General features: G+C 59.4%; 2 protein-coding genes across 10 annotated transcripts in view; one reads left to right on the forward strand and one right to left on the reverse strand.

The window, feature by feature from the left end:
* Positions 1-18,886, forward strand: ZBTB7B (zinc finger and BTB domain containing 7B). Of its 9 annotated transcripts, none has more exons than XM_045515960.2 (4): positions 1-2,567; positions 3,290-3,390; positions 15,007-16,184; positions 16,582-18,886. In XM_045515960.2, exons 3-4 carry the CDS (start codon positions 15,016-15,018, stop codon positions 17,045-17,047), a joined length of 1,635 nt encoding a protein of 544 aa, XP_045371916.1. In that variant the 5' UTR covers positions 1-2,567; positions 3,290-3,390; positions 15,007-15,015; the 3' UTR covers positions 17,048-18,886. The 9 variants fall into 9 exon arrangements, with proteins under 9 accessions (XP_045371916.1, XP_045371915.1, XP_074205615.1 ...); XM_045515959.2 differs by having other exon boundaries at positions 2-2,567; positions 15,010-16,184; XM_074349514.1 differs by lacking the exon at positions 1-2,567 and adding an exon at positions 3,034-3,134.
* DCST2 (DC-STAMP domain containing 2) overlaps positions 17,939-27,205 on the reverse strand; it is an 11,500-nt gene continuing 2,233 nt past the window's right edge. The window contains 12 exon segments of the mRNA XM_074349970.1: positions 17,939-18,187; positions 18,961-19,076; positions 19,079-19,125; positions 21,897-22,037; positions 22,134-22,227; positions 22,595-22,722; positions 23,039-23,187; positions 23,848-23,948; positions 24,083-24,250; positions 25,628-25,792; positions 26,479-26,636; positions 26,816-27,029. Coding sequence (XP_074206071.1) covers positions 17,939-18,187; positions 18,961-19,076; positions 19,079-19,125; positions 21,897-22,037; positions 22,134-22,227; positions 22,595-22,722; positions 23,039-23,187; positions 23,848-23,948; positions 24,083-24,250; positions 25,628-25,792; positions 26,479-26,636; positions 26,816-27,029 — 1,730 coding nt within the window.

Genomic DNA, 27,205 nt, shown 5'->3' on the forward strand with positions numbered 1-27,205 from the left:
GCCGCCCGCAGGTGTGGGGGGAGTCGGCGGGAGGGGGGCAACCCTGGCAGCCACGGCCCCTTCAGGTGGGTTGGGCGGTCGCGGTGGGGGCGCTGGGGCTGCGGTCTGAGCGCCCCCAGTGGTTTCCTGGGCGGCGGGTTTTTCGAGGGAAGCGGAGGCAGCCCTGGGAAGGGGGGGAGCGGGGAAGAGGTGGGCGCCGGTCGGAGGCTGACGCTCCGCTTCCAGCTCAGCCCCCCCCCCCCACATTCCAAAACGGGCCCCTAGACCCACTCACTCGGGACTCCGCCCAGGCAGAGCCTTGCCTTTCTTCCCTCCAGAAGCTCTCTCTCCGCCAGGCTCTGCAAGCATCTAACTCCTCCGCAGCTGCCCGTTTGACGCACGTGGCCGGGCCAGTCCTAGCACCTGGCTGTCACTCTGAATCAGTCCCCAGCCCCAGGTGCGCAGTTCTCCCTAGAAAGGGTTAACTCCCAACCTGGGCTTTCATCCTTTTCTTCAGTCAACCACCTCACTCTCCGGGTATTTACCCATCTCCTGCTAATTTCCCCCCCAAATTAAGGACTAGTTGGCCGCCTGACGATTGAAGTTCGAACGTGCGGATCTGGGACGCTCCCCGATCCCCAGGAGGCCGCTAGAGATCCCACACCTGCCCTCCAGTTCCCAGTTCCAGTACGGGCCTCGTGGCGGGGCAGAGGTGGTGGCAGGCCCCACGGGCCCGGCCGGGGTTTCCTGGGAGGGGGCGGGCCCCCAGTCAGCGTTTCTTGGCCGCAGCAGTCTCAGTGGTTTGGCGCGGTAAAGGCCCGGAGCTGGGGGGTAGGCGGGAATTTCAAGTCGGGGTTCCCCCCTCCGACTCTGAGTGAGGAAAGGGGAGCTGTGTGGACCAGAAGAGAATGTGGGAGGGGGTCACTGAGGAACTGACAGGAGGTTCCAGGACTGTCGAGACTCAAGTGAGAAATGGCATTCTGGCCTTGAAAGATCCAGGCTCGGTCCAGCAAGACGCCTGGCGCGAACCCCTAAGGGGCGAGCCTCCTATTCGCTTCTCTATAACCTAAGGGCTGGTGCCAAGGCACTCTCTCTTCTATTGCCCCTGGAGGCCCTGGCTCTGTCCTCCCTGAGCCACTCCCCCCCCCCTTTCTTCGGCCATGCCCCCCTCCACCCCGAGGCAGCCCCTCTCCATTTCACTTGTGTATCTGACACTGTCGTCTAGCCCCTAGCATAGCCCTTCCTCAGGCTAGCGCGACCCCGACGGCTGGAGAAGGAAAGGAAAAACCCTGGCCTGGACCCCACCGGCTCTGGGCCCTCACGAACCAGAATCTGTCCAGCGGGGCCGAGAAGAAAACCCGGAGCAGTGACCAACCTCTGGACCCAAGGGGGACAGGGACGACAGGAAAATCCGGAGCGGATTACCCGAGTAGGAGCGCCCCATGCCTGCTGCTGCTACCCCCTCCTTCCTAGAGCCCCCCTAATTCTCCAGTGAGATAATGTCTGGGGTGGGGGGCTGTTTGGTTTGGCCTGGGCCCTCAGGGGCGCCTCACACTTTCCGCCCCTGGCCGGGGAGCAGGGCAGCGGCCCCGAGGCTGAGTCACGGCGGGAGGGAGAGGGAGGGACCGGGACTCCGCCCCTCCCCCTGCGCGGGGATCCCGGGTCAGCCCGGGTGAGGGCCAGGGCCCCCCTGGCGCCGCCCATTGTGGTCCAACAGGTTGAGCTGGTGTCCCGCGGAGCCACCTGCTGGAAAGGGAGGGAGGCCCCCTGCGGAAGGGGGGTGGGGTTGGAGAAAGCGAGTCCGACCCGGTTCGGCCCAGCCGGCCGCGGGGAGTGGAATCTGGCCCGCGGTAGCCGGATCTGAATCCGTTTTATACTACTGGGAGGGGCTCTTTGGGGTACGTAGCGCCTCAGGCCCAGTTGGAAGCGTCCCACACAGACTACCTTCCTCATTTGGGGGGCACTGAAGTACGCATCCTGACTTCCCCCAAACCCACACACAAATTCTAAAACACACAGACCACCTAGGTCTCTGAGCGAATCCAAGTCCAGAGGTCCCTCCTTCGCGGAGACTCAGTTTCTCCACTTAAGGAACGGCGGGATGGAGGCGGGGAGCAGGAGCGTGAGCGCGCCTCCCCCTCCCTCTTCGCGGACCCGGCCCCTCCCCTCCGACAATGCCAAGGCCGCAGCGGGCACCGGCTGGAGCGCAGAGGCTGCTAGCCCAAGGCGCCTTTCCCTCCCCGCGGGGCGCCGTCACGCGTGGGGAGGGACGCAGGGTGCCGGCAGCCTCAACTCCCCCTCTCCCTCTGGGGGGGGGGGCGGAGGAGCTGGAGTTGATGGCCGGGTGGCTCCCCTCCCCCTACCTCCCGGGGCCCTGACCTGATTATAGCCCCTCACGGGACCCCCTCCCTCAATTACCTAAGTCCCCGTCTCATCACAACCTAGCCTATCTTTAACCTCTCATACCCTTCCCTCACGAGGTGCTGACCCTACAGAAGCCCCTCTTGAAGGAGTGGGAGCCCTTGATGGGGCGGTGCTCGGCTCCTCGGCCGCTGCGGACACTGCCCCCTCCTCTTCCCCTCCTCCAGGTCTCAGGCCAGCCCCTCCGCTCCGCCCCCTCCCTGGCCCAACGCAAGGCGGGACCCATTTGGGATGAGCGGGTGTTCAGGCCAATGGGTGGACAGGGCGGTGGAGTGCAGGGGGCGGGGCGGAACGGCGGCGGAGGGCTGGATGGGGGTCGGGGGCGGAGCTTGAGTTAAGGTGGACTGGGAGAGATAGGGGCTAGAAGCGAGAGAGGGAGAGGGAGGGGGAGAGGGACCGCGGCAGGTGAAGGGAGAGAGAGAGAGAAGGAAAGAAGGAGGGAAAAGAGGAGGGTGGGAAAGGCTTGGAGAGCAAAGTAAGAGCTTGAAAGAAGAGCGAAAAAAGAGGGAGGGATCCATCTGCTCCCTGCAGAGACTGGCTGGACCAAGGGGTTGAAGTTTATGTCCTTATTGGGCGGAGGGAGGGGGGCCTGGGGGGGCGGGTGAAAAACCAGGAAGTGACAGAGGGTGTTGCTAAGGGTTGGGGGGGGAGTTTGGGGGGTGGCAGGGGGCGGGGGGAGGGAGGGGAGGGATGGGGGGAAAGCAAGCAGGAGGACAGGTGAGACAGCAGGACAGGTGAGGCGGGCCCTGGGGGGGGCGGGTGGGAGCCAGGTGAATGTACGGTTCTCGGAGGCCAAGGGGGGGGCGGGCGGCAGGAGGAGGCAGAGGGCTGCGGAGGAGGAGCCCCCCAGCAGAGAGCGGCGAGCGACTGACCGCGGCCTTCTGACCAGGACCGGAGCAGGGCCCCAAGCCCCCGGGCCTGGCCGGGGACGCGCTTCTCCCCACACCCTGTGCCTCATCAGCTCCAGCCAGCGGACCCAAAGGCGGAGAGGTGAGTGTACCCCACTTTTGTCTCCTGGCTCAGGGTCCTCTAGACTCGAGACTACTGCAGTGTCCTTCGTCTGTCCTGTAGGTGGGACCCCCCCCCCACACACACGCATGCAGACCAGATTCCCACCACTCCCCTTCCCCGTGCCTTCTCAACATCCCGGGTCTTTGGAATTGATTTTAACTGGAAGGAAAGGTAGAGAAGGAACTACGGCCGCCCCCCATCCCGGGGCGGTGGGTCCCCAGAAACTTTCTGTGCACTTCTGGGAACAGACAGACTGGCAGCTCCGGGATGGAGAGAGGGTGAGGCGGCACTGAGCGCTCCTCCAGTCTCCTTCATGACTCTAGCGGGAGACCCCCGACCCGACCGAGTTGAGGGAATGGAAACGCTGACAGACTCTAACTAGGACAACGCTCCCCCCCCCCGTGCCCCCTGGCGCGGTGGGTTGGACCCGGGCCAGTTGCATGGGGGGTGGGGGGGAGCACAGGAGGAGCCGCGGCTTGGGGGAAAGTTACCGGCTGGACTATTTGGTTTCTTGCGCTTCCCGAACCGCTCTCTCTCGCTGGTAGTGGGGCTCGGCGACAACCTCCGAGCGACATAAAACGACCCCTCTCTCCGCCGCCCCTCAATCCCACTTTCTTCGTTCAGGCTCCAGTACCGCCGCCACCTTTTCAAAGCCAGCTCCTGCCCCCAGTACCCAAGAGAACGGGTGGGTGACTGGGAAGAATTCTACCTACCACCCGTTCCCCCGCCCGCGCCGGCGCACCTGCCCCTACGCAGAGTGGGGGTCGCTACTGTGTTGTTGTAGAACCTACTCAGAGCGCCACTAGTAGAGGGCTGCCATTCAAAGGGGTGGGGGGCGCTGCTTTCAATTTCCAGCTTTCTCTCTCCCCTCCCACCCCACCCCAAGTAAGAGAGCGACGTGTCCCGGTCAGGGCGAGGGGGGAGCCGGGAGTAGGGGGGGCGGCGTGGGCAGCGGGTTGTGCCCGGACACGTGCCTGCCCAGGCGCCCCGGCCCTGCTGGTGTTTGGAGAGAGGGCGGGTCCCCTGCCCCCCGCCCGGCACAACCCCCACGTATCAAAGGGCGGCTGAGACGTGGTGAGACCTCGGGGCGCCCTGGGGGGGTGGGCAGGGAGCCTGGGTCCGGAGCAGGGGAGGGGCAGAGGCGCGGGTGCTAGCTGACCCACAGGAAACGAGCGCTGCTGACCTAGTTTGGGACACCGGAAGTGGGTGCTGGGGAGAGGGGGAGACCAGCAGGCTGTCCTGGCTTCCGGGCCAGGTGGAGGGCGTTCTTGAATTGACCCCCACCTGAATGTCTTGGAGACCCCTAGCTGCAGCTGAGAATGGGAATGAGTCAGCGCAGCTCTTCCCCCTTCCCCCAACTTATTCCTGGAGGAGGGAGACAGTTTATCAGGGGCACAGGGAGCCAGATTGGGCAGTGAGGGGTTAAACCAGGATGGGAACTCTCTGTTCCCTGAGGGTGTATGTGTGTAGTGGGGTGAGAGGTCTGGAGGATTATGGGGTTACCTCCTGTTCCCCCACACACACCAACTGGTTTGGTCACCCCTGTACCTGCCTGGCACTGCTGGGAGAGCTGGCATGGAGTGGACATCAGGTTGAGAAGGGAGAGTGGGCATATGGAGTGTTGTGCTGGGCTGGAGAGGGATATATTTGTGACTGAGTTTGGGTGGCAGTTAGTGTTCCTTGTTAGTGGTGACTGGGGAGAAGAGCAGGGGGCTCCCCCTGGAGCAGCTGATGAAACAAGAAGAAATCTCTGTCAGTGCCTCCTGTCCTTGGCCCCCGGGACCCCAGCTCCCCCAGCGTCCCTCTGTTACATGGTTGCTGTGGGCACGATGCAGCCTGCTGGCACCCCCAGACACTGTCCCCTCCCTTGGGTACCACACCCCCAACCTTAGCACGGGGTCAGGAAGGGGTTAATACCACCAAAAGGGGCTCTGGGGAGGAAAGAAGGCAGTGCCCACTAGGCTCAGGTGTCAAGGAGAGAGGCCTGCTCTAATGGGGCACTCTCATCACTGCTCAGCTCTGGTGAAATGGACCCCAGTGACTGGGAGACAGGTGCTGACCTCTTCCCCCTTCCCCATGGTGCCCCCTGGCACCCAGGGCCCCCAGCTCCTCCTTGGCCTACTGCCCGCCCTGGGAGGGTGCGGCGGGCAGCGGGGGCTGGGCTAACAATGCACCATCGGGCCCTTTGTGTGTTTGCACTTGGCACCCTGGGGAAGGGTGGGGGAGGGGGCCCAGCGGGCATGGGGGGCGGAGCGCCTCTGGGGTGGGGACAGTGAAGGCTGGGGGAGAACTGGAGAGTGAAAGCAGGTGGGGAGGAAAGGGAAGTAGGTCAGATAGGGTGCTGGCCCCCCATTCCAAGCCAAGGCTGAGAGAACCAGCCCCTGATCCTATGGCTGCCCAGATGGCATCATGCTGCCTGAGGCACAACCTAGTACTGGGCATTTGGGGTCAGGAGTCACTGCCCAAGGGACTGCTTAGATGGAGGAGGCCTGGCCTGGTACTGTCCCCTTCTTGGTGACTGAGAGACCCAGTTCTGGCCCAAGGCCAAGGTCCTAAGATGGATAGTGAATGGGCTCCAGCAGGGCACTGCCCTCTGATAGAAGCCTCTGGGCCTGCTTCAGGGCTTCCTCCCTCTGGTCTGCTTGGTTCCCTGACCTTCTGAGAGTTAAGACTGCCCTGCCACCAGGCCTTGGGGCCTATGCCTGTTTTGGCCTAGGGCTGAAGAGGAGGGTGGGGGAGGAAGGTGGGGACAGGCAGACGGATAGGACCCTGGCATGGGGTGTGCCTGCCCTGGCCTCTTCCCCCTCCTTCTGCTGAGTAAACTCGTGAGTAAACTTGACGTTTTGCCCGGACAGTTTGAAGTTGCTCGCCGCCCCCACCCCCCCACCCCCCAGTCCTGCCAACACACAGGCGGCCAGGCGCCAAAGCGGGCCTGGGGGACTGAGGGGAAGGGGTTAGAGCTACTGTCATCCACCATCAAGGGCTTTGGAAAGGCAAGAATGACCCCCACCCAGCCACCCAGCCAGACCCAGCTCTTGGCAAGAGTCTTGGCTAGGGCCTGTAAGCATCTGTCCCAGAGCCTTGGGGAGCCCAGGGAAAGTGGCCTGGAAGCAGAACCTCTGCCCACTTCTAACCTCCACCCCCACTAAGGAAAGGCACTCAGCTGCCATCTGGCCCCCTGAGTTGCCACCTTTAATGTTCACAGTCTGCCTGGCACAAGGAGAAAGCTACCTTTAGCAAATTCCACAGGGAGACCAGAAAGGGCTGCCCTCTTCATTCGGTCCCACAGCCTGGGGTGGGTGGGAGGCTAGTGGCCTTCCTTGGCATCTTAGCTCTCTCTTCACTGAGAGCTCCCAGTTGCTATGGCCTCAGTCCTAGAGGATGGCATCCTCATTTGCCAGCACAATTCCTTGACCTCATACCAGTGCCTAACCCCATACATATCTCCCTCCACCACACTGCTCATCAGGCCTGGCCCTGACCTCCCCCAATCCCTTCCTCTGTCTGCTAGCATCCCAAGACCAAGTCAGCCTTCAGAGCTTGCCAGCCAGCAAATACCTGTGCCAGATCCAAGGGTTGAGGGTGCCCCAGACAAAACAGGGCTGGTGGCAGGTAAACGGAGCCAGTGACCCCCACAAACACACCAATTTAGTATTTCTTGACATCACTCATTCCTCTTATGCCTCCCCAGGCCACCAGAATGGCGGGGGGAAATGCCTTCCCAGTCCCTGCCAGACCTCGGAATGGGGCTCCACCAGGCCCTTGCTTTCGACCTCGTGTCTCTGGCTTCAGTTTCCTTCCTGTTTCCACCCACCCCCCCAACTCCTCCCCACCCATATGCCCCTTTCAACAGACATCCTCTCCTCCTTCCTTCCTCCTTTCCTCCCCCTTTGCCTGGGAGCAGGGGTCCTCTCCCCCCACCATAGACCTCCTGCCTTTCACCTCTTCTAAACAATCTCAGCTTGGAGATTCATGACCGAGTCTGCTCTGCCCTCCCCACCCCATCATCAAGGCTCTGGGGAGGAGGAGAGTACAGGGCTTCTCAAGGGAACTACAACTCCCAAGGTACATGCAAAGCAATTGTGGTGCACACTGGGAGTTGTAGTCTTCCTTGAGCTCTCAGTTTGGTTAAGTCTAGAAATGTTTCTGGATGTAAAAGTGGATGAGGATGAATTGGAACATGGGTACCCTCTGCATCCCACCACCTTGTCCTCACCATCTTGTTCCCACATGACACCACGTACCCATGACTGACATCCATCTCCCCAGCTGAGACCTGCTACCCATTCTCACCTTAGGGCCCCACCCAAGAGATGCCCACACCCTGCCCTGCTGCCCCTGGCAGGGGCGAAATGGAGGGGCCCCATGAACTCCCTCCCTGCCCCCTGCCCTCTAGGCCGGTTCCCTCCCTTTATGGGGATCAAAGGGCAGAGAGCAGCCCCACCCCACTCCCTTGCAGGCTGCAGGCACTAGGGCTCTCAGGAATTGCAGGGACTTTGGTGCCCAAGCAAATGCTTGGGCAGGGGGAATGCCAGGAGGCTGGCACCTGGTGGCAGGGAGGGACACTGGCCCCCACCTTTGGGAATGGTGCCTTCAATAACTGCTCATCGAGCTGTCCATAGCCCCCGAGGCTCTTTTCGTGTAGGCCCTGACCCATGCGCTGCTTCTTGAGGAGATGGCTTAAGAACAGGGTCTTGGGTGTTATCTGTAGGACCTGGGGGCCTGGGCCCGCCTAGCTGGCACCAAGGCACAGGGGTGACCCTCCCCCACCCCAGGCCCACAGTTGGCATGGGGCGCTGGGAGCCAGGGGGGTAGGAGGGAGAGGAGGGCAGGACTGCCAGCATCCTGGTGGGTAGGTGCCAACCGGGCCGGGAGCTGGTGAGGGGCAGCAGGCCAGCGGCACTGAGCCAGCAGCTGTTGGGGGGAAAGGGGAGGGGATATTTTAGGGGGCATTCTGTGGTCCCCCCTCCCAGCCCAGAAGGACTTGGGATGGCCTAGTGTCTGGGGGACCTAGGGCACCCCTCATTCCAGGAATGAGAGACCCCAGGAGTTGTTTAAGTGGAACTTTGTGGCCCACCCATCTCTGGGCTCTGAGCCCTCCTGAGTTGCCCCTCGGGCCCAGGCGGGTCCCACCCAACCGGCCAGGGTGGCAGCGGCTTACGCAAGGGGTGGGGCTAGGCGCTTCCCAGCAGATGCCCCCTCCCGGCTCCTTCCTCTTTCGGTGCCCACAGCTCCCCCCATCTGTCCACCCACCTCAGGCCAGCTCTGTCCCCCTGATCCCCCTGGCCATTGGGGGCTGGCACAAGCGCTGCCCCCTGGCCTGGTTGGCAGGGGCTGGCGCCCGGGCAAGGAACTGTGGTATGTGAGTGGGTTTGGGGTGAGGCATGGGGAGGGCGGGGTGCTGCCTTGCCCAGCCCCTGAGGGCCCCAGCCCAGTACAGGGTGGGGAGAATTCGGCCAGCTCCCAGGGGTGCCAAGGGGCCTGCTGGGGTCTGGAGGGCCTCTTCGTGGTCCCCTGTTATACCACATGCCCTGAGGGGCTGGGACCTGGGCACCTGTCACCCCTGGCGCTGACTGTCCAGGGTTCCCCTCCTCCCTCCTCTGGCCACTGCCGCCTCCTGTCCCCTCCCCTCCCTTCTTCCTTCTCCTGGTCCCACCTCCAGCAGCCTCTCCCATTGCTCCTCCTCACCTCTGTCCTCCTGGACTGTCCCAGCTCCTACCTTTCCTACCGCTCACCTTTTTCCTCTTTTAGGACTCAGTAAGGACAGGCAGGGGTGGGTACAGCTGGGGCTTCGGGCACCGCAGGCAGAGACTCTAGGCCCTCTCCCACGCTGCCAGCCCTCTGGTAACCCCTCCCTCCATCTGGGGGGAGGGGGGACAGCACCCAGAGGGTTAAGGCTGTAGGGGGGAGGGGCTGGGCTAAGTCGTGGGCGGCCCCTTTGAAAGAGGGAGCTGGAGCGGGGAACAGCCACCCTACCTCCCCCCCAGCCCAGCCCTCCCCCACCCCTTCCAACCTGCTCCCCCCAGGGGCCAAGAGGAGTTGCCGGCAAGGCCCCTCAGCGTTCAGGTGAGTAGGCCCCACTCTGGCTTGGGAGATCAGGCCCCAGGGGAGGTTTGGAGGCCTAGAATTGGCCAAGGGTCAGAGAGGGACTGAAAAACAGGCTAGGAAGAGGGTGTCCCAACTTCACAAGGGGCAGTTTAGGGAGCTGAGGGTCTGAGGGTCTGGATTATGGGGAAGCTTCAGGGTCTCAGGGACCCCGCAGGACAGGAGAGCAGAAGGGGCCTACAGGAGCCGAGGGATCGCTGGGCCGGGACAGGAGGTTGGACAGGCTGGCAGAGAGCCGGGCTCCGGGGATCGGGCTGGGGTGTCCTCTGGGGCTGGGGGGCTCAGGTTTCTGCTGGCGGCTTGGCGGGTGTGGGGTTACCAGCCGGCTCGGTTACCCAGCCAGAGACACTAGACTGGGGGGAGGGGGTGGGCACAGGGCAGACCCTGGCACCTTGTGCGGTCTCCTCAGGCCCTAAGGGGAGCTGGCACTGCCTAGGCAGACCCCCGTTGGGAACTGTGATGGCCAGGGTCTGTCCATGTGCACAGTTGCCTGGCCTAGGGTGGGCAGCCTCTGGGGAAAGTCCAGCAGCTCCAGGGCTGGAAACTCTGACGGGCAGAGAGGCCTAGGTTGTCCCCACCACCCCACCCCACATCCGCTCTCACAGCACCCCCTTCACCCATCTTCCCCAGCCATCCCCCAAATCTGGGTCCTGTTCTTCATCCAGAAGGGGGATGTGGGTGCCCGAAATGCGGACATCTCATGGCAAGACCAGGCCTTGAAGGACAGGCCTGGCTTCTCGACTTGATTTATCTGCCCCTCTCTACACCGTGCCTGCCTGGGGAAGAGAGACGGGATGCTCGGAGCAGGGTGAAATGGAGGAAGTGGGAGAGGCTTGAGCAAGAGAACCAGAAGGGAAAATCAAGGAGAGGCAGGGATGGTTCCTAGGAGGCCAAGGGACATGGATGTGGTAGAGAAGACGCAGGAGCCTGGCAAGGGCTGACGGAAGGAAAGCAAAGGATGAGTTGCGGAGAGCAGAGACAGGGTTGGAGAAGGCAGTGAGGGGACAGGAAGAGGAGGCCAAGAAAAGGGGCCAAGAATAGAGAGAGGCTGAGGGCAGGGGTCTCCAAAGGTAAAGAGGAGAAGGCTGGGTAAGAGGGAGTTGCCCCTATTCCTCCCTCCGCCATCTTTTATGTCCCTCAGATTTCCCCTGATGCGGCCTGAGAGGCTGCGGACTAGGGCAGGTGTCATGGAAAGAAAATGTAGGGAATACTGAGGTCTCCCTCCTGTCAGGAGTTGAAGCACCAGGAATTGGGGATTTTGAGGGAGGAGAGGCTTAACCCCCACAGCACCGGGAAGCAGCCAACTCCCCTTGCCTCCTTCCCCCTTCGTGGCTTGCGGTCTCTCTTCCCCGCCTCGGCCCCCAGGAAGTGTGAGTGCTGGGGGTGGTGAGGTTAGGAGGGGGAAGCAGCATATGGGGGATGGGGAAGGCATGCACTAGCTTGGAGGGGCTGGGGTAGTCAGGGAGGGCTCCATAGATGCCTAGGGCATCCCTGGGCCCAGGGCCTCTCCTTTGAAGCCCTTCCAGTCCTCCAAGGGCTTCACCTCAACCTCTCACCCTGCCTTCCCCACTGGGTTAGTCCAGATGGCTTCAGCCCCTGGGCCCCAGAGGCCCTAGGAAGGGGTGGGAGAAGCTGGGGAACTAGGATTCCCGGGTCCCTGAGGACCTTAGACTGGCTGCCCTATTTCCCCACCCCCATGGTCCAGCCACAGGCCAAAGCCCTGGCTTCGTGCAAACTTAGTTCCAAAAAAACAGGAAGAGAACCTGAGGCTGGAGTTGGGGTGGGGGTTGGGGGGTAGAAAGGAGAAAGAAGTAAGGGGGAAGGGTGGCCAGCCAAGGTGGGAAGAGCCTCAGGCCTCTCCATCACCCTGGAAGGAGGCATCACAGCCTGGTCTTCATCCTCCCTCACCCCAAGCTGCTGCACCTGGAGAAGCCTGGCCAGGCCCCTCTCAGCCTCTCTGGCAGCGCCCAGAGGTGGGGGCCTCCTAGCCTGGGGAGGGGGGGCTCTGTGTGCCTGTGTCTCAGGCCCATATCTATTTTCTCCGCGGCTAATCCTGTTTCCGCCTGCTGCCCCCCACACTAAGCCTCACTCCCCTAATCCCCAGGGTGTGGGGAAGGGGGGCCAGCTTTGCTCAGCTGCCCCATTCAGGGCCTCGTATCCCTGCTCTTCAGCTGGCTGGAGCCAGCAGTGTTGGCCCTGGTGCCCCCAGCCCTGCACTGGACACTGCCTGAGGTCAGCACCTGGAAAGAGTTCCAGCCTCCTTTTCCTTCCCACGCCAGGGCCAGTGCCCTCTACCTTTTGGTTTCTTGGTGGTGGACACACCCTGGCAGGTGCCCTTGGGCACTGAGGGGTAGGTGATAGGGGTTCTCACCTTCACCCCGCTCCCACTTTTCTAACCCCAAAATCTTCCCCCCACCAAAGATGGGGCAAGTTTGACTCAGGGCCCAGTTTCAAGAGAGCTGCCCACCGGCTTGGCCGGTCTAGCAGGCCTGACAGTGAGGGGAGCCTGGGGGGGTGGCGGGAAAGCGGGGAGAGATGGGGCGGGGCCCCCAGTTCTCCCCCTACCAGGCAAACAGACCAAACAGACCTTCCCTGGCTCCCTGGCACAGCTGCCCCCCCCCAACCACCACACACGCCCATGCCCACAAGGTCTTAGCAAGAGGGGGCATGCCAGGCTGGGTAGGGATGGGCCGCCCTCATGGGGCATTAGGGGGCTGGGCCCTCTGGGGTGCAGAGGTGGGAAGGGTGCCCAAGGTGGGGTGGGCATCCTGGCACCAGTGCCCCAGCCTGCCAGGAAGAAGGGGGAGGCCGCCGCCCCACCGACCCCTCCCAGATGATGGGGTTAGGAGTGCCCCCTTGGCCTGGTTGGCACCAGCCTAGTTCCAGGTGGCACCTCTGGCATGGGTGCCAGAGCCCTGGCTAGGGGAGTTTCCCAGAAGCTAGAGAACCTTATGAACACCTCCCCTTCCCACGTGTCTCCTCTGCCTCTTCCCTCCTTCCTTGCTACTTCCTGGCCATGGGCATTGGAGTTAGGCCTAAGGGGTTAAACACTCACCCTTGCCCAAGCCCTGAGTGAGTTGCATGGTGAACCAGCCTGAGCCTGTGACCTGACAGCAGGGTCAGCCAATCAGTGCCCCTGCCACACCAAGTTGCCACGGAGACGGCCCTGGGGTGGGAGAAGGGAGGCAGGGAGGCGGGCTTAGCAGCCGCTGGATAGGGTGGGGAGGGAAGGAGGGAGAGCCACGTGCCTGTGGGTGCCCAGCTCTGGGCCAATGGACAATGAGGACAGCCCCACCCATCCCCCTCAGGAGGGACAGGATCCGCTTGGGCCCAAGAGGGTGCCCAATGCTGCTCTGCTGCCCACCCGGTTTTGTTTGTTCCTAAGTCCTGGGGCCATTTGCCACTTGTACTATTTGTAAAGTACAGGTGGGAGAACCAAAGGAAACTGGGAGTGCTCCCAGACTGCTTGGCTCCTATGGAAGGAGAAGTGATTTGGGGACTGAAGGTGGGAAGTGGTGGGTTATCTTAGGGTGTCTTGCTGTGGCTTACAAGCAGGCACATGGGTGCTTCTCACTAAAGGCTTCTGTGCAGGTATCCTGGCATTGCAACGAAGGTGACAGACGGGGAGGCAGGCGGAGACAATGCAGTTCTTGTGTCCTCAAGAGGAAACCTGTAGCCCTTGACTCCTCCAACTCGCCAAAGAACCTTTCCCCATCAATGACTGAAACTGAACAGCTGTTGGGAGAGGCAGACAAGACACTGACAAAATGTCAGTGGGACTTACCCTAAGGATCATCTAGGTCACCCTTTAATTTTACAGATGAGGAAACAGGCCTCCTTGGGGAAGGAAGTGACTTGTCCAAGGTCATGTAGCTGGTAGTAACCTGACTCCCTGGGGTGATCTGAGGGAGGGAGGCAGACCTGTCTCGCGGCAGAGGCCGTCTATATAGTGAAATCTACTTCCAGGTGAGGCCTTCTTCCTCCCTCCCAAGGCCAGAACATTTACTGAGCCCCTACTGTGGGTCAGGCATTGTGCCTGCATTGGACTCGTTTAACCTTCACCACAGCCCTAGGAGTCTGGTGGAACTGTCCCATGTTACAGATGAGGAAGGAGGTTCAGAGATTAAATCACTTGTTTAAGGTCACAGGGCTAATCAGCCACATAGTGAGGATTCAAACTCAAGCCTGGATGACTCCAGAGTCCAGCTCTTTCCAGGCCCCAATTCTGTCTTCAGTTGCTCCAGGCCCACCGAATGTTAGGGCAAAGGGCTGAGCCCTTGGGGCTTCCAATCCCACCCCTTCCTTGTACAGTGAGGAAATGGAAGCACAGAGAGAAATGACTTGCCCAAGGTCATTCAGCAAGATAGCAGCAGAGCCAGGACTTGAAGCAGATCTCCCCACTTCCAGGCCAGACTCACTCTATTACCCCTCCCCTCCCCTCCACCAGCCTCCACCAAGGGTTGCTGGCAGCTCTGAGCCTTCTGTGGCTTTGCCTTGGAAGGGAAAGCATAGAGGGTGGAAGATGGACCTCTGGAGAGGGGGACTCTCCTGACTGGCCGGGAACTGGGAGGGAGAGGTGGTGGTGGTAGACCAGGGGGGAGGGGTGGGACTGGAACTTGGCCTATTGGCAGTGGGGGAGGGGGCGGGGAACGATGCTTATCGGTGCGGGGCAGGAAGCACCCGCGCCAGCGACACCCCAGCAAAGGGTGGCTGCTCCTTGGCCCCATGGGGGAGGGGAGGATGTGGGGGGAGGGATGCTGGGAGCTGTGTTTCCCTTTTGGCCTCTAGAAGTGGGTATCTAGAAGGGGAGATGAACTTTTAGTGGGTGGAGGAGGGACAGGAGGAAGAGAAGGAGGAGGGCGCTGGGAAGCTGCCTCTCATGTTTGCATAGTGTTTTACAGTGCAACAAATGCTTTAGGGAGATAACGTGAGTTAAAGCACCTGACCTTGCCTTGAACAGACCTTGGTCCAGTGTGAATCTGAACTCTCTCATCAGCCTCTCTGGGCTGTGAGGAGGTTCCATCGTAAAGACTGGCACCACACTTTGCAGATGACTGAGGCTAGCTGCCAGAGCCACCCAGAGTCCTTCAGCCAGTTCTTCATGAAGCCTGAACCAGGACCCAGGCATCCTTCTTCCCAGTCCAGTGCTTCTTCCAAAGGGATGGGAAATGGGGCAGGTGAAGTAGATGGGTCTCTAAGAAAGGACCAGAAAGGCGGGGCTCCTGCTCTCAGGTAGAATAGTGCACAGGTGTTAGGAACACGGACCACCTGGCTTTGAACCCATTCTGCACTTAACTTGGAAAGTTACTTCACCTGCCTGCACCTCAGGTTCCTGTCTGTGAAATGGATGATAATCGTTACTTTAGAAGATTGGGGAAGATGAAATGGGTGTAAAGTACTTAGAAGACCACCCGGCCTATAGGCACCTGGCCAGTGTTGGTACTCCTTGCAGGGCTCAGTGCTCTTAACTTCCCCTTCTATTTCACCCAGCAGAAGAAGATGGGGAGCCCGGAGGACGACCTGATCGGGATTCCATTCCCAGACCACAGCAGTGAGCTCCTGAGCAGCCTCAATGAGCAGCGCCAGCTGGGCCACCTATGTGACCTCACCATCCGGACCCAGGGCCTTGAATACCGCACCCACCGGGCTGTGCTGGCTGCCTGTAGCCACTACTTCAAGAAGCTCTTCACTGAGGGTGGTGGCGGGGCAGTCATGGGCTCTGGGGGCAGCGGGACAGCCACCGGGGGAGCAGGGGCCGGTGTGTGTGAGCTGGACTTTGTGGGGCCAGAGGCCCTGGGTGCCCTGCTTGAGTTTGCCTATACGGCCACGCTGACCACCAGCAGCGCCAACATGCCAGCCGTGCTCCAGGCCGCGCGGCTGCTGGAGATCCCATGTGTCATCGCTGCCTGCATGGAGATCCTGCAGGGCAGCGGACTGGAAGCTCCCAGCCCTGATGAGGACGACTGCGAGCGAGCTCGCCAGTACCTGGAGGCCTTCGCCACAGCCACAGCCTCAGCCTCAGCCTCAGCCTCGGGAGTTCCCAATGGTGAAGACAGTGCTCCACAGGTGCCCCTCCCACCACCACCACCGCCACCTCGGCCTGTCGCCCGCCGCAGCCGCAAGCCCCGAAAAGCTTTCCTGCAGACCAAGGGGGCCCGGGCCAACCACCTAGTGCCCGAAGTGCCCACAGTGCCCACCCATCCCTTGACCTATGAGGAGGAGGACGCAGCTGGCAGAGTGGGCAGCAGTGGGGGCAGCGGTCCAGGGGACAGCTACAGCCCTCCCACAGGGACTGCCTCACCCACTGAGGGGCCCCTGAGCTACGATGCCTATGAGGGTGAGGAAGAAGAGGAGGAGCTGGTATATCCCCCAGCCTATGGGCTGGTGCAGGGCAGTGGGCCCCCGCTGTCCCCCGAGGAGCTGGGCTCAGATGAGGATGCCATCGATCCTGACCTGATGGCCTACCTGAGTTCCCTGCACCAGGACACCCTGGCACCAGGCCTGGATGGCCAGGACAAGCTAGTGCGCAAACGCCGCTCCCAGATGCCCCAGGAGTGTCCAGTCTGCCACAAGATCATCCACGGGGCAGGCAAACTGCCACGCCACATGAGGACCCATACTGGTGAGAAGCCCTTCGCCTGTGAAGTCTGCGGCGTCCGTTTCACCCGGTGAGCACCAATGGGGAAGGGGCTCAGCTGGGGCCACGTCATGTCAGGGGGAGGGTGAAAGGGATTATGAGACCCGAGGTGTGGAGGTGGGTGATCCTGGAGGGGCTGAGAGGGTGTAGGGGTCACCAGAGTGAAGAGCGAGACCAGGAAAGGGAGGCCAGGAGAAAGTCAAGGGAGGTGGGTGTGGGGCATGAAAGACTGGGCTGTGCAGGGGGCAGAGGAGTGGGTGGTAGCTAGGCCCAGTTAAGCTGGGGCCAAGTCAGCAACGGTCTCCTGGGGCAGCAATGGGGAAACAAATGGGGGGAACGGGAGTGGGACAAGACCTGGGAGGCTGGCCAGGACAACCAGGGATCCCGCCCTGAACATCTCACTTGCCCCTCCCTGCTGCCTGTGCCAGGAATGACAAGCTGAAGATCCACATGCGGAAGCACACAGGAGAGCGCCCCTACTCATGCCCGCACTGCCCAGCCCGCTTCCTGCACAGCTACGACCTCAAGAACCACATGCACCTGCACACGGGGGACCGGCCCTATGAGTGCCACCTGTGCCACAAGGCTTTCGCCAAGGAGGACCACCTGCAGCGCCACCTCAAAGGCCAGAACTGCCTGGAGGTGCGCACCCGGCGGCGCCGCAAGGACGATGCGCCCCCTCACTACCCAACACCCTCTGCCGCCACCCCGTCCCCTGCTGGCCTCGACCTCTCCAATGGCCACTTGGACAACTTCCGCCTCTCTCTGGCTCGATTCTGGGAGCAGTCAGCCCCTACTGGGCCCCCAGTCTCCACCCCAGGGCCCCCTGATGACGATGAGGAGGAGGGGGCACCCACCACACCTCAGGCTGAAGGTGCCATGGAGTCCTCTTAAAGAGGGATGAGTGGCCAAGCTGGAGCAGCACGGGGGCTGGGGACGCCCATGCCAAGCAGTGGGAGTGTGCAGCACAGACGGCGCTGGGGGTCCAGGCACTGAGCCTCCCTGGCATCGAAAATCAGCCCCTTCCCCCAGAGCCCTCATTCCAGTTTCAAGCTGAGAAGGTTTTGGGGCAGAAGCTCCCCAGATTGGGGTGCTCTCCCAAGGAGTGATACGTATGATACGATGTATATATTTACAGCTCTGTTGTAACGGTGGGGTCCCTGTCCCCAGCTGCTCCTGGGGAGTAGAAGCAATAATGTATTTCTGATTCGTGGGGTCCCTCTTCGGCTATGCGGGTTTCTAGGGGGTGGGGGGCTTGGGACCAAAGCCTTGCCCCGCCCCCATGCCCCTTGGGGTTTTGGCTGTGTAAGGGGGTGAAGGACTGCCCCTCCCTTTCGAGACCCCTCCTTCCTGGTTTCTGTTCCCTTTTCCTGGCAGTGAATTATGCATAGGGGGCGGCAAAGGAAGGGTAAGTGGGGGAAAGCAAGGTAAAAGCTTGAAAGACAGGGGGACTGGGCCTGTAAGGAAGGAGCCATCCTAGTCCCCCTCCGCCCTGCTCCCAGCGCTGAGTCATGGGGTCCTGGAGAAGGGGCGGGGTGGCCTGATTGGCTCGCCCGCCCCTGGGGGCAGCGGGAGGGGCCCCGCCCAGCTAGGGGAGCCGCTCGCTGGTTCTCTTCCCCTGCCCTCCCCTCCCGCGTCCCCGGGCAGGGAATGTCTTGTTCCCGCCGCTCCCTCCCCGGGGCCAGAGGGCAGGGCGGGCCGGGCGGTGTCCTACCCTCTTCTCCTCCCCACCTCCTCCCCGCCCAGGTGCGAGCCGGAGCCGCCGCCACCGCTGCCGCCCCTGACTCACGCCGCCCCCGGGCTGGCGCGGTGCAGGGTGTGGGACCGGGTGAGGGGTTGGGGGGAGCCTTGCGGAGAACGGGCGAGCCGGCGCCATCTGGCGGCCGTGCCCCTCGCGGGCGAGCGCCCCTGGCGGCCACTTCCAGCGGGCCGTCTGCGCTCACCCCCACCACCCCAGCTGGTGAGCGGCGCCCCCTTGCCAAGGCTGTGGGCAAATAATTTCTTGCTCAGCCGCAGGGAAAGTGGGCTGCGGAGCTGTGGGAAAGGGACCCTTTCCCCAGACGCTTACCAGCCCGGCTCCCTGTTGGGTCGGGGAGAATAATCCCCTCCCTCTTCCCTTAGGATTGAATCCACCCCCGTTCTGTACATAGCCTTTTCTGTTGGTCTTGTTGAAATCTAGTTTCAGATTTTTAACTACCCAAATCTGCTGGGGGTGGGGGTATCTCCCCCCTCTTCCTCGCTGGGTGCTGGACCCCGTTTGGCCTGGGCTCTGCCTTGCACTATTTCCCCTCCCTGGCCTGGCGGCCCCTCCCCCTCCTTCAAAGGGGCAGGTTCAGGGGCCCGGTGCTCTCCCTCTCTCCCAAGCACCCCCATGCCCATTTGCACAGCTGCCCAGGTACCCCCAATAGTGGGGGGGTCACAGGGAGGGGGTAGCGGGACCAGTCCCTATATCTATTTAAAAAGTGATGATGTAATATATTGGGGTTGGGGGAGGTCGGGTTGCCCTGGGCCTCATCTTAGCATTTCAGGTGATGGGGGAGCCCAGGGCTGAGGAGACCTGAGGCCTAGCCCCAGGGAGTGAGGACAATGTGGCCTCCCCTCTCCCCCCTTGCGGCTTCTCCACTCAGTGCCTTAGGGGGGGAGGCAATCCCCCCTCTCCTGTTCCCCTCCCCTTCCCCTGCCCCCCACCTCGGGTGTAAACGACAGGAAGAAATAATAATAATTTAAGATTCACATTTGTGTCTACCTTTGGTTCCTTTATTTGGAGGGTAGATGGGAGGGATCAGAAGGAGAGGTAGAGGAGAGACAGAAGGACTGGGGGTTCTGAAGCTGGGAGAGGGGTCTGCTTTGGGAACAGAGGATTTTTGAGGTGGTCAGTGGGGCCAAGGGAGTGTGGGAATGCCAATAGACTGGGCCTCGGGTGGGGCTGCTATCCGTGCCTGCTCTTCTGCGGCCCCTTCTCATCCAGGTCACTAGTGAGAGGAAGGGGGTGGCCCAGTCACCACCATTCTGTTTTCACAGGTGCATTCCTGCCCTTGCCCTGCCCCATCTGTTCGGACTTGGCTCCTGTTATTTAACAGCCACTGCTGCTCTCACAGGCCCCCCAGGCAAACGAGCTCATGGCTGTAGCTATCTTCTGATTTTAGGCTGATGCCGAGAGATGAATGGGCAATGACTTGCCCAAGATCACATTGCTAGTAAGGGCAGAACCAGTAGTGACCTCGAGGATAACACCTGCTCAAGGCTCAAGCTACCCCCAATAGTCTGGTGACCCAGCTTTTCACTGAGCCTCCTGGAATCTCTAAAAATAAAACTTTGCTTCCCCTTTAACCTCTCAACTCATTACTACTTCCGGTGCCCCACTCATGCTGGAATGTGCCCACTGGACAGTTTTCTCTGCAGTCCTCCCAAGTAGAATCTGCTTGTCTTTCTCAAACCCGGCTGGCTGGCCCAAGGCATATTGCAAAGCTCCTGGCTGCCACAGCCGCTACCCACCCGCCCCGCTTCCCCTGGGCCGTGGCTCTCTCCCCAGGCCTCCCAGACCCCCCGCACCCATCCAGGGCGCTGTGTGGCCCAGCAGCCTCCTCATGGTGGATCCTTCCAACTCTCTGGCCTTTCAATCTTTGACCTCCTTGGCCGTAAAGACCTTCATCTCTGCTCCCACTCAGACGGTGCCCTCAACCTTGGCCACTCTCTGGATTTATCCCAGAATTCTTCCCTCGTTGTGGACCACTCTCTATGTCCCTCCTGCCCATGGCCTCAGCTCTAGCACCTCATGGAGACATACCCCTCACCCCGGGGTCTCAGCCCCTTTTCTTCCCCAAGGTCAGTCATTTCAGACACTCTGACTACAGACACCCCAATTCTCTCCCATCTTGTCTTTCCCCTGACCTGCCCAGAAAAAGCCTTCCACCCTTGAATCTAGTTCACAGCTACCACATCTGCTCTAGAAAGCTACATAGCCAAGTGTACTGGAGTAAGTCCTCGCAGGTGATGGTTTTCAACATCACCTGAGCCTTTAACGCTACCTGGAAATCTCTTAACCTCCCCAGTTGGCTCCTTTGCACAGTCCCCAAGGCAGATATTTCAATCTCCACCACCCACTCCTTGAAACCTTTATTCCACTCCCAGCCCACTTTTTTGCTGCCTCAGCAGGTGCACTTGCCTCCTACCTCGCCCCCACCCCCGCCCCAGTAAAGCAAGGCCACCAGACTGGAGCAGGTTCTGCTCTGCTCTGAGGAACCTACCCTCTCCCCTCCTGCCTCAGGCGAGCCTACTCCTATTTGAGGCCACCCAGTCCTCCTGGCCCTAGATCCCATCTCTCCGGCATCCCTCTCTCTTCAGTGCTCTCTTTTTCACCTCTTAAATGCTCAGGTCTCCCTCTACTTAGGTAAAGAAAAACCCTTCAGTCCTGGGTTCCCTTCAAGCGCTCTGTTGCTCTGTGAAGCTAACTCCCTCCTCTTCACCATCAACATTCCTTTTTTTAACTACAGCAGTTATATTGGGAAAAAAAAAAAAAGGATTTTCTAACTTCTTGCAACAGTGTCACAGAGCCTGTTTCTGTTTCTGAGTCTTCTCTGTCAGTCACTCCCCCGCCCCAAACCCATTATGACTGGTTTTGACCTTCCCTGCACCATGAGAAATGTTCCCACAAGAGCCTTCTGCTCCAAGGCTCTCTCAACTGCCAAATTCAATGGCCAGTCTTCAGTCTTCATCCTACTTGGTCATTTCACAGCATTTGATATGCTTGGCTTGCTGTTCATGAGCCTCTTCCCTCCGTGGTTTGTGATTGAGCCCCTCAGGCTGCTGTCCCTGTCCCCTCCTCTCCTGCCATGCCCTACACCAGTATGATCCAGCTCACCCTCTCTCTTAGAGTCCCTAAGTCAACAACCCCCTAAAATACACCTCTGGCCCAGAGTCCTGCCCTTTTCTAACTGTCCCCTGGGCATCTCCAGCTGGATTCCCTACAGATACCTCAGAGGTCTTGAACTGGGCCATTCCTCTTTCTGTAAAACCTGTTCCTCCTCTTGCCCTAACACCGCCCCATCCCAAGCACAAACTCCCTGTCATCCTCAGCACCTCAGTCCTGAGGCCATCACCGACCTTTCCTGGGCTGAGACAGCCTCCTCTCTGCCTCCTTAGCTTATGGTCCTAAAAGACATATAGGAATATATCACTTTCTGACTGAGGATCTTCTGACGGGAAAGGGAAGTTCCGTCCTACCTCTGCCTCTGACTGCCAGTCTCATCTTCTGGCACACTCTGAGCTCTCCACCCAGACACCCACCCACCCCTCTCTTAGGGTCTCCCTTCCGAAATGTGCCACGTTCTCCAAACTCACACAGGCCTCCCCCTGGAGTGCTTTCCTCCACTCCTCAACCAAACAAACCACCAGGTTGCCCCCAAACCTACCTCTTTTTTCACTCCTTCTATGAAGCCTTCATTCATATACCCCCAACCCAAATTGGTTGTTCTGTCCTCTGGAACCTGCCTCACTCCTTGTTTGGGGCACTTGCCGCACTTGTCACTTATCTATTTGATGTCACTGTCCCCCACCATTTGGTGGACTCCTTCAGGGCAGGGGTGCTGACCTGGCAGTCACTGGGCAAACCTCCATTGCCTCCCCTCCCTTTATCTCTGTCTCCAGCTCGGGCAGAGGGCCAGGCACCCAACAAGCCATTGGTAAAATGTAACAGAACATCCTTAGACCTCCCAGGTTCCAACTCCTTCTGCTTTCTGCTCACCTGAATTCAGAGCTAGACTCAGATGAGAGGGTCCTGCTCAGAGCGTCTTGGAGCCATTGCCGCAGTAACCCCTCCTGTTCAGGGCCCTTTCTGCGAGCTGCAGCCAGCCACAGGCGGGGGCCCTCCTCATCACTGGAGTCCCTGGAGAAGCCTTCCATCTCAGTAGGTCCTGGGGGAAGGGAGGCTGCTCCCACCGCCCTCACAGGCTCCAGCCACCTCGGATTGATGGAGACTCACAGCTCCAGGTCCAGTTCCCCCTGGTAGGAGAGGGGGGATGCACACACCGAGCAGGTGTTGTCCAGGAGGCGGAAGCATGTGAGGCAGAAGAGACCTGGAGGAGGCCAGCAGGGAAGGAAGTGAATGTGTACCTTCCCACCATCCACCCTGCTTCCTGGCTTCCAGCCCCTGCCTCCTTGACTCCCCTGGCCCCCCATCCTCCTCAAGTGGTCCACACTAGGGAATTGCTGCAATGCCACTTGTGTATAAATTCCATTCACATGGGAGGAATGGAAGGCACATATAGAGAAAATGAGCTGAGGGGTCTATGTAAATGAGAACATGCATAGTCATGAGGGAGGGGTACAAAAGGTGAGGTAGAGGAGAAGTCCATAAAAGAAGAACCACAGTTGATTGTCATGATTGTCACATGCAAATGCAGTGAGTCCCAGCAGGGAGAAGCATCTCCCCAGGGGTCTCACCTCGGCAACCCGGGGTACTGCAGGACACCAAATTCTCTGTGTCCCCCTCATCCTGGGGCTGCCCACAGCCCAAGCAGTAGGTCTGGTGCTGCCTAAAGTGGCTGATAAACGGAGCCAGGTAGGAACACCTGAAGAGAAGGGTAACAGAAACTAAACAGGCCAGCCTGGCCAGCTTCCTCTCCAGCACTACACTCCAGACCACGGGTAGGCCTTCCTGCAGACTAACCTCCATCACTCTGACTACAGCAGCAACCTCTCTGCTTCCCAGCCTCCTTCTCCTTTCACTCCCCACCCTTCATCCGTGCATGCATGAATGCCACAGAATGGGTACCCTCTTCAACCAAACCTCAGGACATTTAGAAAGGACAGTGATCCATTCTGACCTCTGGCTCTTTTTCTACCCCCTCTTGCCCCACTTCCTATAAGGAAGGACAGTGGGCTCACCGCCTGGCCAGCACCTGGAGGCCACTCATGTGACCCTGGCCACTCATGTGACCCTGGTCAGCTGCCCGTCTCCTCACTGATCGGTGCAGGGCAGCCACCAGCTTGGTTCGGCGGCTCAGAAGTACGTTGTAGAGGTAGGAGATCCTCTCCTGGTGGAGGGGAGTCAGGGAGGGGGTCCCCTTAATCCTGTTTCCTCTGCCTGGAGTGCTCTCTGCACTCACCCCTACTCCCTACCTTTGCCTTCTGTCCAACTCCTACGAATCCCTCTAGGCTTGGCTCAGATGCCCCTTCCTCTGGGAAGATTTCAGGACTTCCCCCAGGTTGAGTTACCCATTCCCTCCTCTGGGTTTCCGTGGACTTTATTCATCCCTTAATGAAAACACTTTTTTCATTGTTACATCTTGTTAAAAGCCAGTCTGGCCTGCCTGAAGACCATGAGCTCCAGACTGTCTGGTTCATCTCGCCATCCTTGAGGTTGACTGGCACACAGTAGATGCTCGGTAAATGAGTAAACAAATGGCAAGTTTCCATTCACCCCTCAACATGACAACATGGCTCCCGTCCCCCCAGGGTTTTAACCAAACTTTGAAGGCAAGCTGTGTCTCAGAAAGCCCTGCCCCAAGAGGCAACATTTCTCCCAGCCCCATTTGCAGTCCGGAGACCTACAGTCCAGGTCACTGGCTTTGGGATTTAACCAGAGGAGAGAGAGCTGGCCTACTGAAGGGCTCTAAGCTCCCCTAAACCAAGACAGACAGCCTCGAGCTTAGCACCCTGGGGAGTGGGGCAGGAACTGGCCGGGGACCTCTCACCTGCTCCCGGGATGGATAGTAGGAGGCACAGATGACCCGCCGCAGCCGGCTGACATAGTTGCCAAACAAAGTGACAAAGAAGCAGAGGCCATACATGACGCCTAGGGGCACAGCAGACACAGTAAGCGGCCGCCGGTGGGCACAGGTGACAGCCACGCTCACCCTGGGTCATCTGTGCCCCCTGCGCCCTGGATGGCGTCTGTCCCCCCAGTGCCCTCAGAGGTGTGGCTGATACCGATGACTATATAACCAGTGCTGTCGGGCTCCGAGGGACGCAGGAGGCAGCGCCGGGACAAGACGGTGATGTTGCCTTGCTGCAGGACATCAAATGCCGACACCAGATCACGGAATATCTTCCCAGTGGAGCCAGTGCCTTCCACGGTTATGGATATTAACACAGGGCCTGGCACCAAGACATTGTGTGAGGGATGCTCTTGGCAGCTGCCCACTCCACCATGCAGGAAAGGCCACACCTCCTGGAGGGTGGAGAGTGGACAGTGCAGGGCATCAAGATGGCCCCCAGACCCTCAGCCAGGGGCCTTTGATGCCCTGGGCACCTCATGGTGCCCCGGGGCCTAACCTCAGCTCCTGGCAACTAGGACTGACCCCATGGTCCAGAGCTGGCTGGTGCTGTTGCCTGATCTGCCTGCCCAGGCCACCAGATCTGAAATGACCTTAATGGTCAGTGAGTCCACCCTCTGACTCCACAACTACCCAGAAGCATTTATATTAAAGCATTTGGTAGCAGCACTGTTTACAATAGCCAAGACCTGGAAACAACCTAAATGTCCATTGACTTGATAACTGGTTAAAGAAGAGTTGGTATATATATGCAATGGAATACTACTCAGCCATAAAAAGAATGAAATAATGCCATTTGCAGTAACACGAATGGACCTACAGATTATCATATTAAGAGAAGTAAGTCAGACAGAAACAAATATATGATATCACTTATATGTGGAATCTAAAAAAAATGATACAAATCTTATTTACAAACCAAAAATAGATTCATGGAGATAGAAAACAAACTATGGTTATCAAAGAGGAAAGAGTAGGGGAGGGATAAATTAGGAGTTTGGGATTAAAAGAAACACATTGCCAAGTGTAAAATATATACCTACTGTATACCACAGGGAGCTATATTCAATTTCTTGTAGTGACAATAAATGGAAAAGAATCTGGAAAAAACCATACATATGTATACATAGAACTGAATCCCTTTGTTGTACACCTGAAACTAATATTGTAAATCAACTATACTTCAATAAAAACAAAATTAAAAAAAAAAACATTTGCTAAGCACTGACTGTGGAGCAGGTACTGAACAAAGTGCTTTATTGGTTGTTTTGGGTATTTTTTTAACTTTTTCTGCTGGGTCTCTGGTACACCGGATTAGATTAATTCTATCCTGTGGTTTGTGGTGTGCTCTCAATTGTCCACCAGGCACTCAACACACGTGATGTCATTTACTCCTTAAAGTTACCCAGAGAGGTTGCTACCATTATTGTACCATTGTCCAGATGAGGAAACGGAGGGTCTGGGAGGTTAAGCACCTTGCTCAAGGACATTATCTGGTAAAGAACAGAACTGAAATTTGAACCCAGGGCAGTCTGATATTAGAGCTTGTATTTTTATCTACTGTCTTGTGCTATAACCTTGAACTGGGCACAGGGATTACCAGGCAGAAAACAGAGTTAGAAGAGGGGCAAAGTCAGAGGCTGGTAAATAAGTGACAATCTCCCAGGACTGAGGAAGTTAGGGAGGTTCAGGCACTCACTGCGGGCCACGATCTCCCCTTGCAACTGGTGCCGGGCCAGGTCGAGCACCCAGAAGATGGCATAGTCCAGGAAGACCAGGAGCAACACGAGAAGGAGGTGCCGAATAAGGTCGAAGGTGGCCAGAATGTAGAAAATCTGCTCCCACCGGGACAAGAAGATGGAGCCTGGGTGGGGGAGGGCTAGTCAGGAGGATGCTCCCAATGCACCCGCTCACCAGACCCCAGCTCCTAGAGAGATCTCCCTCCTGGAGACGTTTCTTGCCCCTGATCAAGCTGGGGCTTCTCTGCTCTTGGAAGGTGATGAAGCTGTGAGGGCCCCTGGGTAAGTGGGAAGCACTCGTCATGGGCAGGGGCTTCGTGGCTAGAGCTGGAGGCCTAGCATCTCCATCTGGGCCTGGTGGCCTATTTCCAGTCTCCAGGAATCCTCCCTCCTAAGGCACCTCTGATACCCTCACCTGGCCCTCCGCCTTACAGACAGCCCCCACCACCCCGGCCGCATCTCGTCCACATCAGCACATGCACACTTCCTGCTCTCCGCGCCTCTCCAGCTGCACCTCCCTTGCTCCATATCCACTCCCCACCCATCCTCCCCTCTGTTCAGACATCCAGGGCGCTCCTAGAAGCATTGTCTGCCCCTTCTCTCTCTGTCTGCATCCTCTGAGGGACCCTACTTTCCCCTTTCAGACTGAGGGCTCTCCAAGGACACGGTTGTGTCTCCCCCAGCCAGAAATTTCCTTCAGCTTTGGCTTGTCTCTCCTACGTCTGGCCCGGCCCCAAGCCCAGCCTGTGCCTGGGATTCTGGGCAGGGCAGGAGGGTCGGTGGGAAGCCCCTTGGTCCTCAGGGCCCTCACCCGGCTGGATGTAGTGTCTGGCCTCGTGGGCACTGAGCGGCAGCACGGTGGGCAATCCCGCCATGGAGCGGACAGCCTCCATGTGCAGGAATCGGCTGGTGATGTAGATGTTGTCAAAACTGTCCCAGTTCAGGTAACAGTACCGGTAGAACAGGGCTCTGGTGGAGCATACGTGAGGCCCCTCAGCACTCCTGACCAGATGCCCCAGGGCACCACCCTTCCTACCTGCACCCCTGCCCCTGAGCTCCAGCCTCCCAGGATGCTATGGGGATGAGCAGGTCCCAAGGAGCCCTAGCTCCCCACCCCCAGACCCGTCTTCCGGCCCCAAGCCCCTCACTGGAGGTAGAGAAACATGAGCAGCAGAGGTGTCGTGTAACCCATCAGAGCCAAGGCCTCTTGGACGCGGTGTAGCTTCAAGCTGACAGCTTCGTGGAGGTCCAGAGCTACCTGGGACAGGCTCCGAGAGGCATTGAGATCCACAGAGAAGTGGTGGGTGGCTGTCATATTGAACTCAAACTCTTGACGCACCCGGTTAATTAACTTCCTCACCGCTGGGGCCACAGGTCCAGGGGAGATGTGAGCAAAGAGAGTTAGGAGGGGGCAGGGCTGCACCCAGGGAGGGGCCTGGCCAGCCTCTGGGGAGGGCCTGGGGGAGGGTCCGCATGGCTCATAGTCCAGCCAGGAACCCCCAGCGTTGGGACCTACAGCAGACAGAGGAGGGGAGAAG

Source organism: Camelus bactrianus, chromosome 21, assembly GCF_048773025.1.
Source record: "Camelus bactrianus isolate YW-2024 breed Bactrian camel chromosome 21, ASM4877302v1, whole genome shotgun sequence".
Lineage (NCBI taxonomy): Eukaryota > Metazoa > Chordata > Mammalia > Artiodactyla > Camelidae > Camelus > Camelus bactrianus.

What these genes read in the sequence shown, in the direction of transcription:
- ZBTB7B (XM_045515960.2), top strand. Translation starts at nt 15,016, where the DNA reads ATGGGGAGCCCGGAGGACGACCTGATCGGGATTCCATTCCCAGACCAC. An exon ending in TGCGGCGTCCGTTTCACCCG is followed by an intron (nt 16,185 to 16,581) that starts GTGAGCACCAAT and finishes TGCCTGTGCCAG; the next exon opens with GAATGACAAGCTGAAGATCC.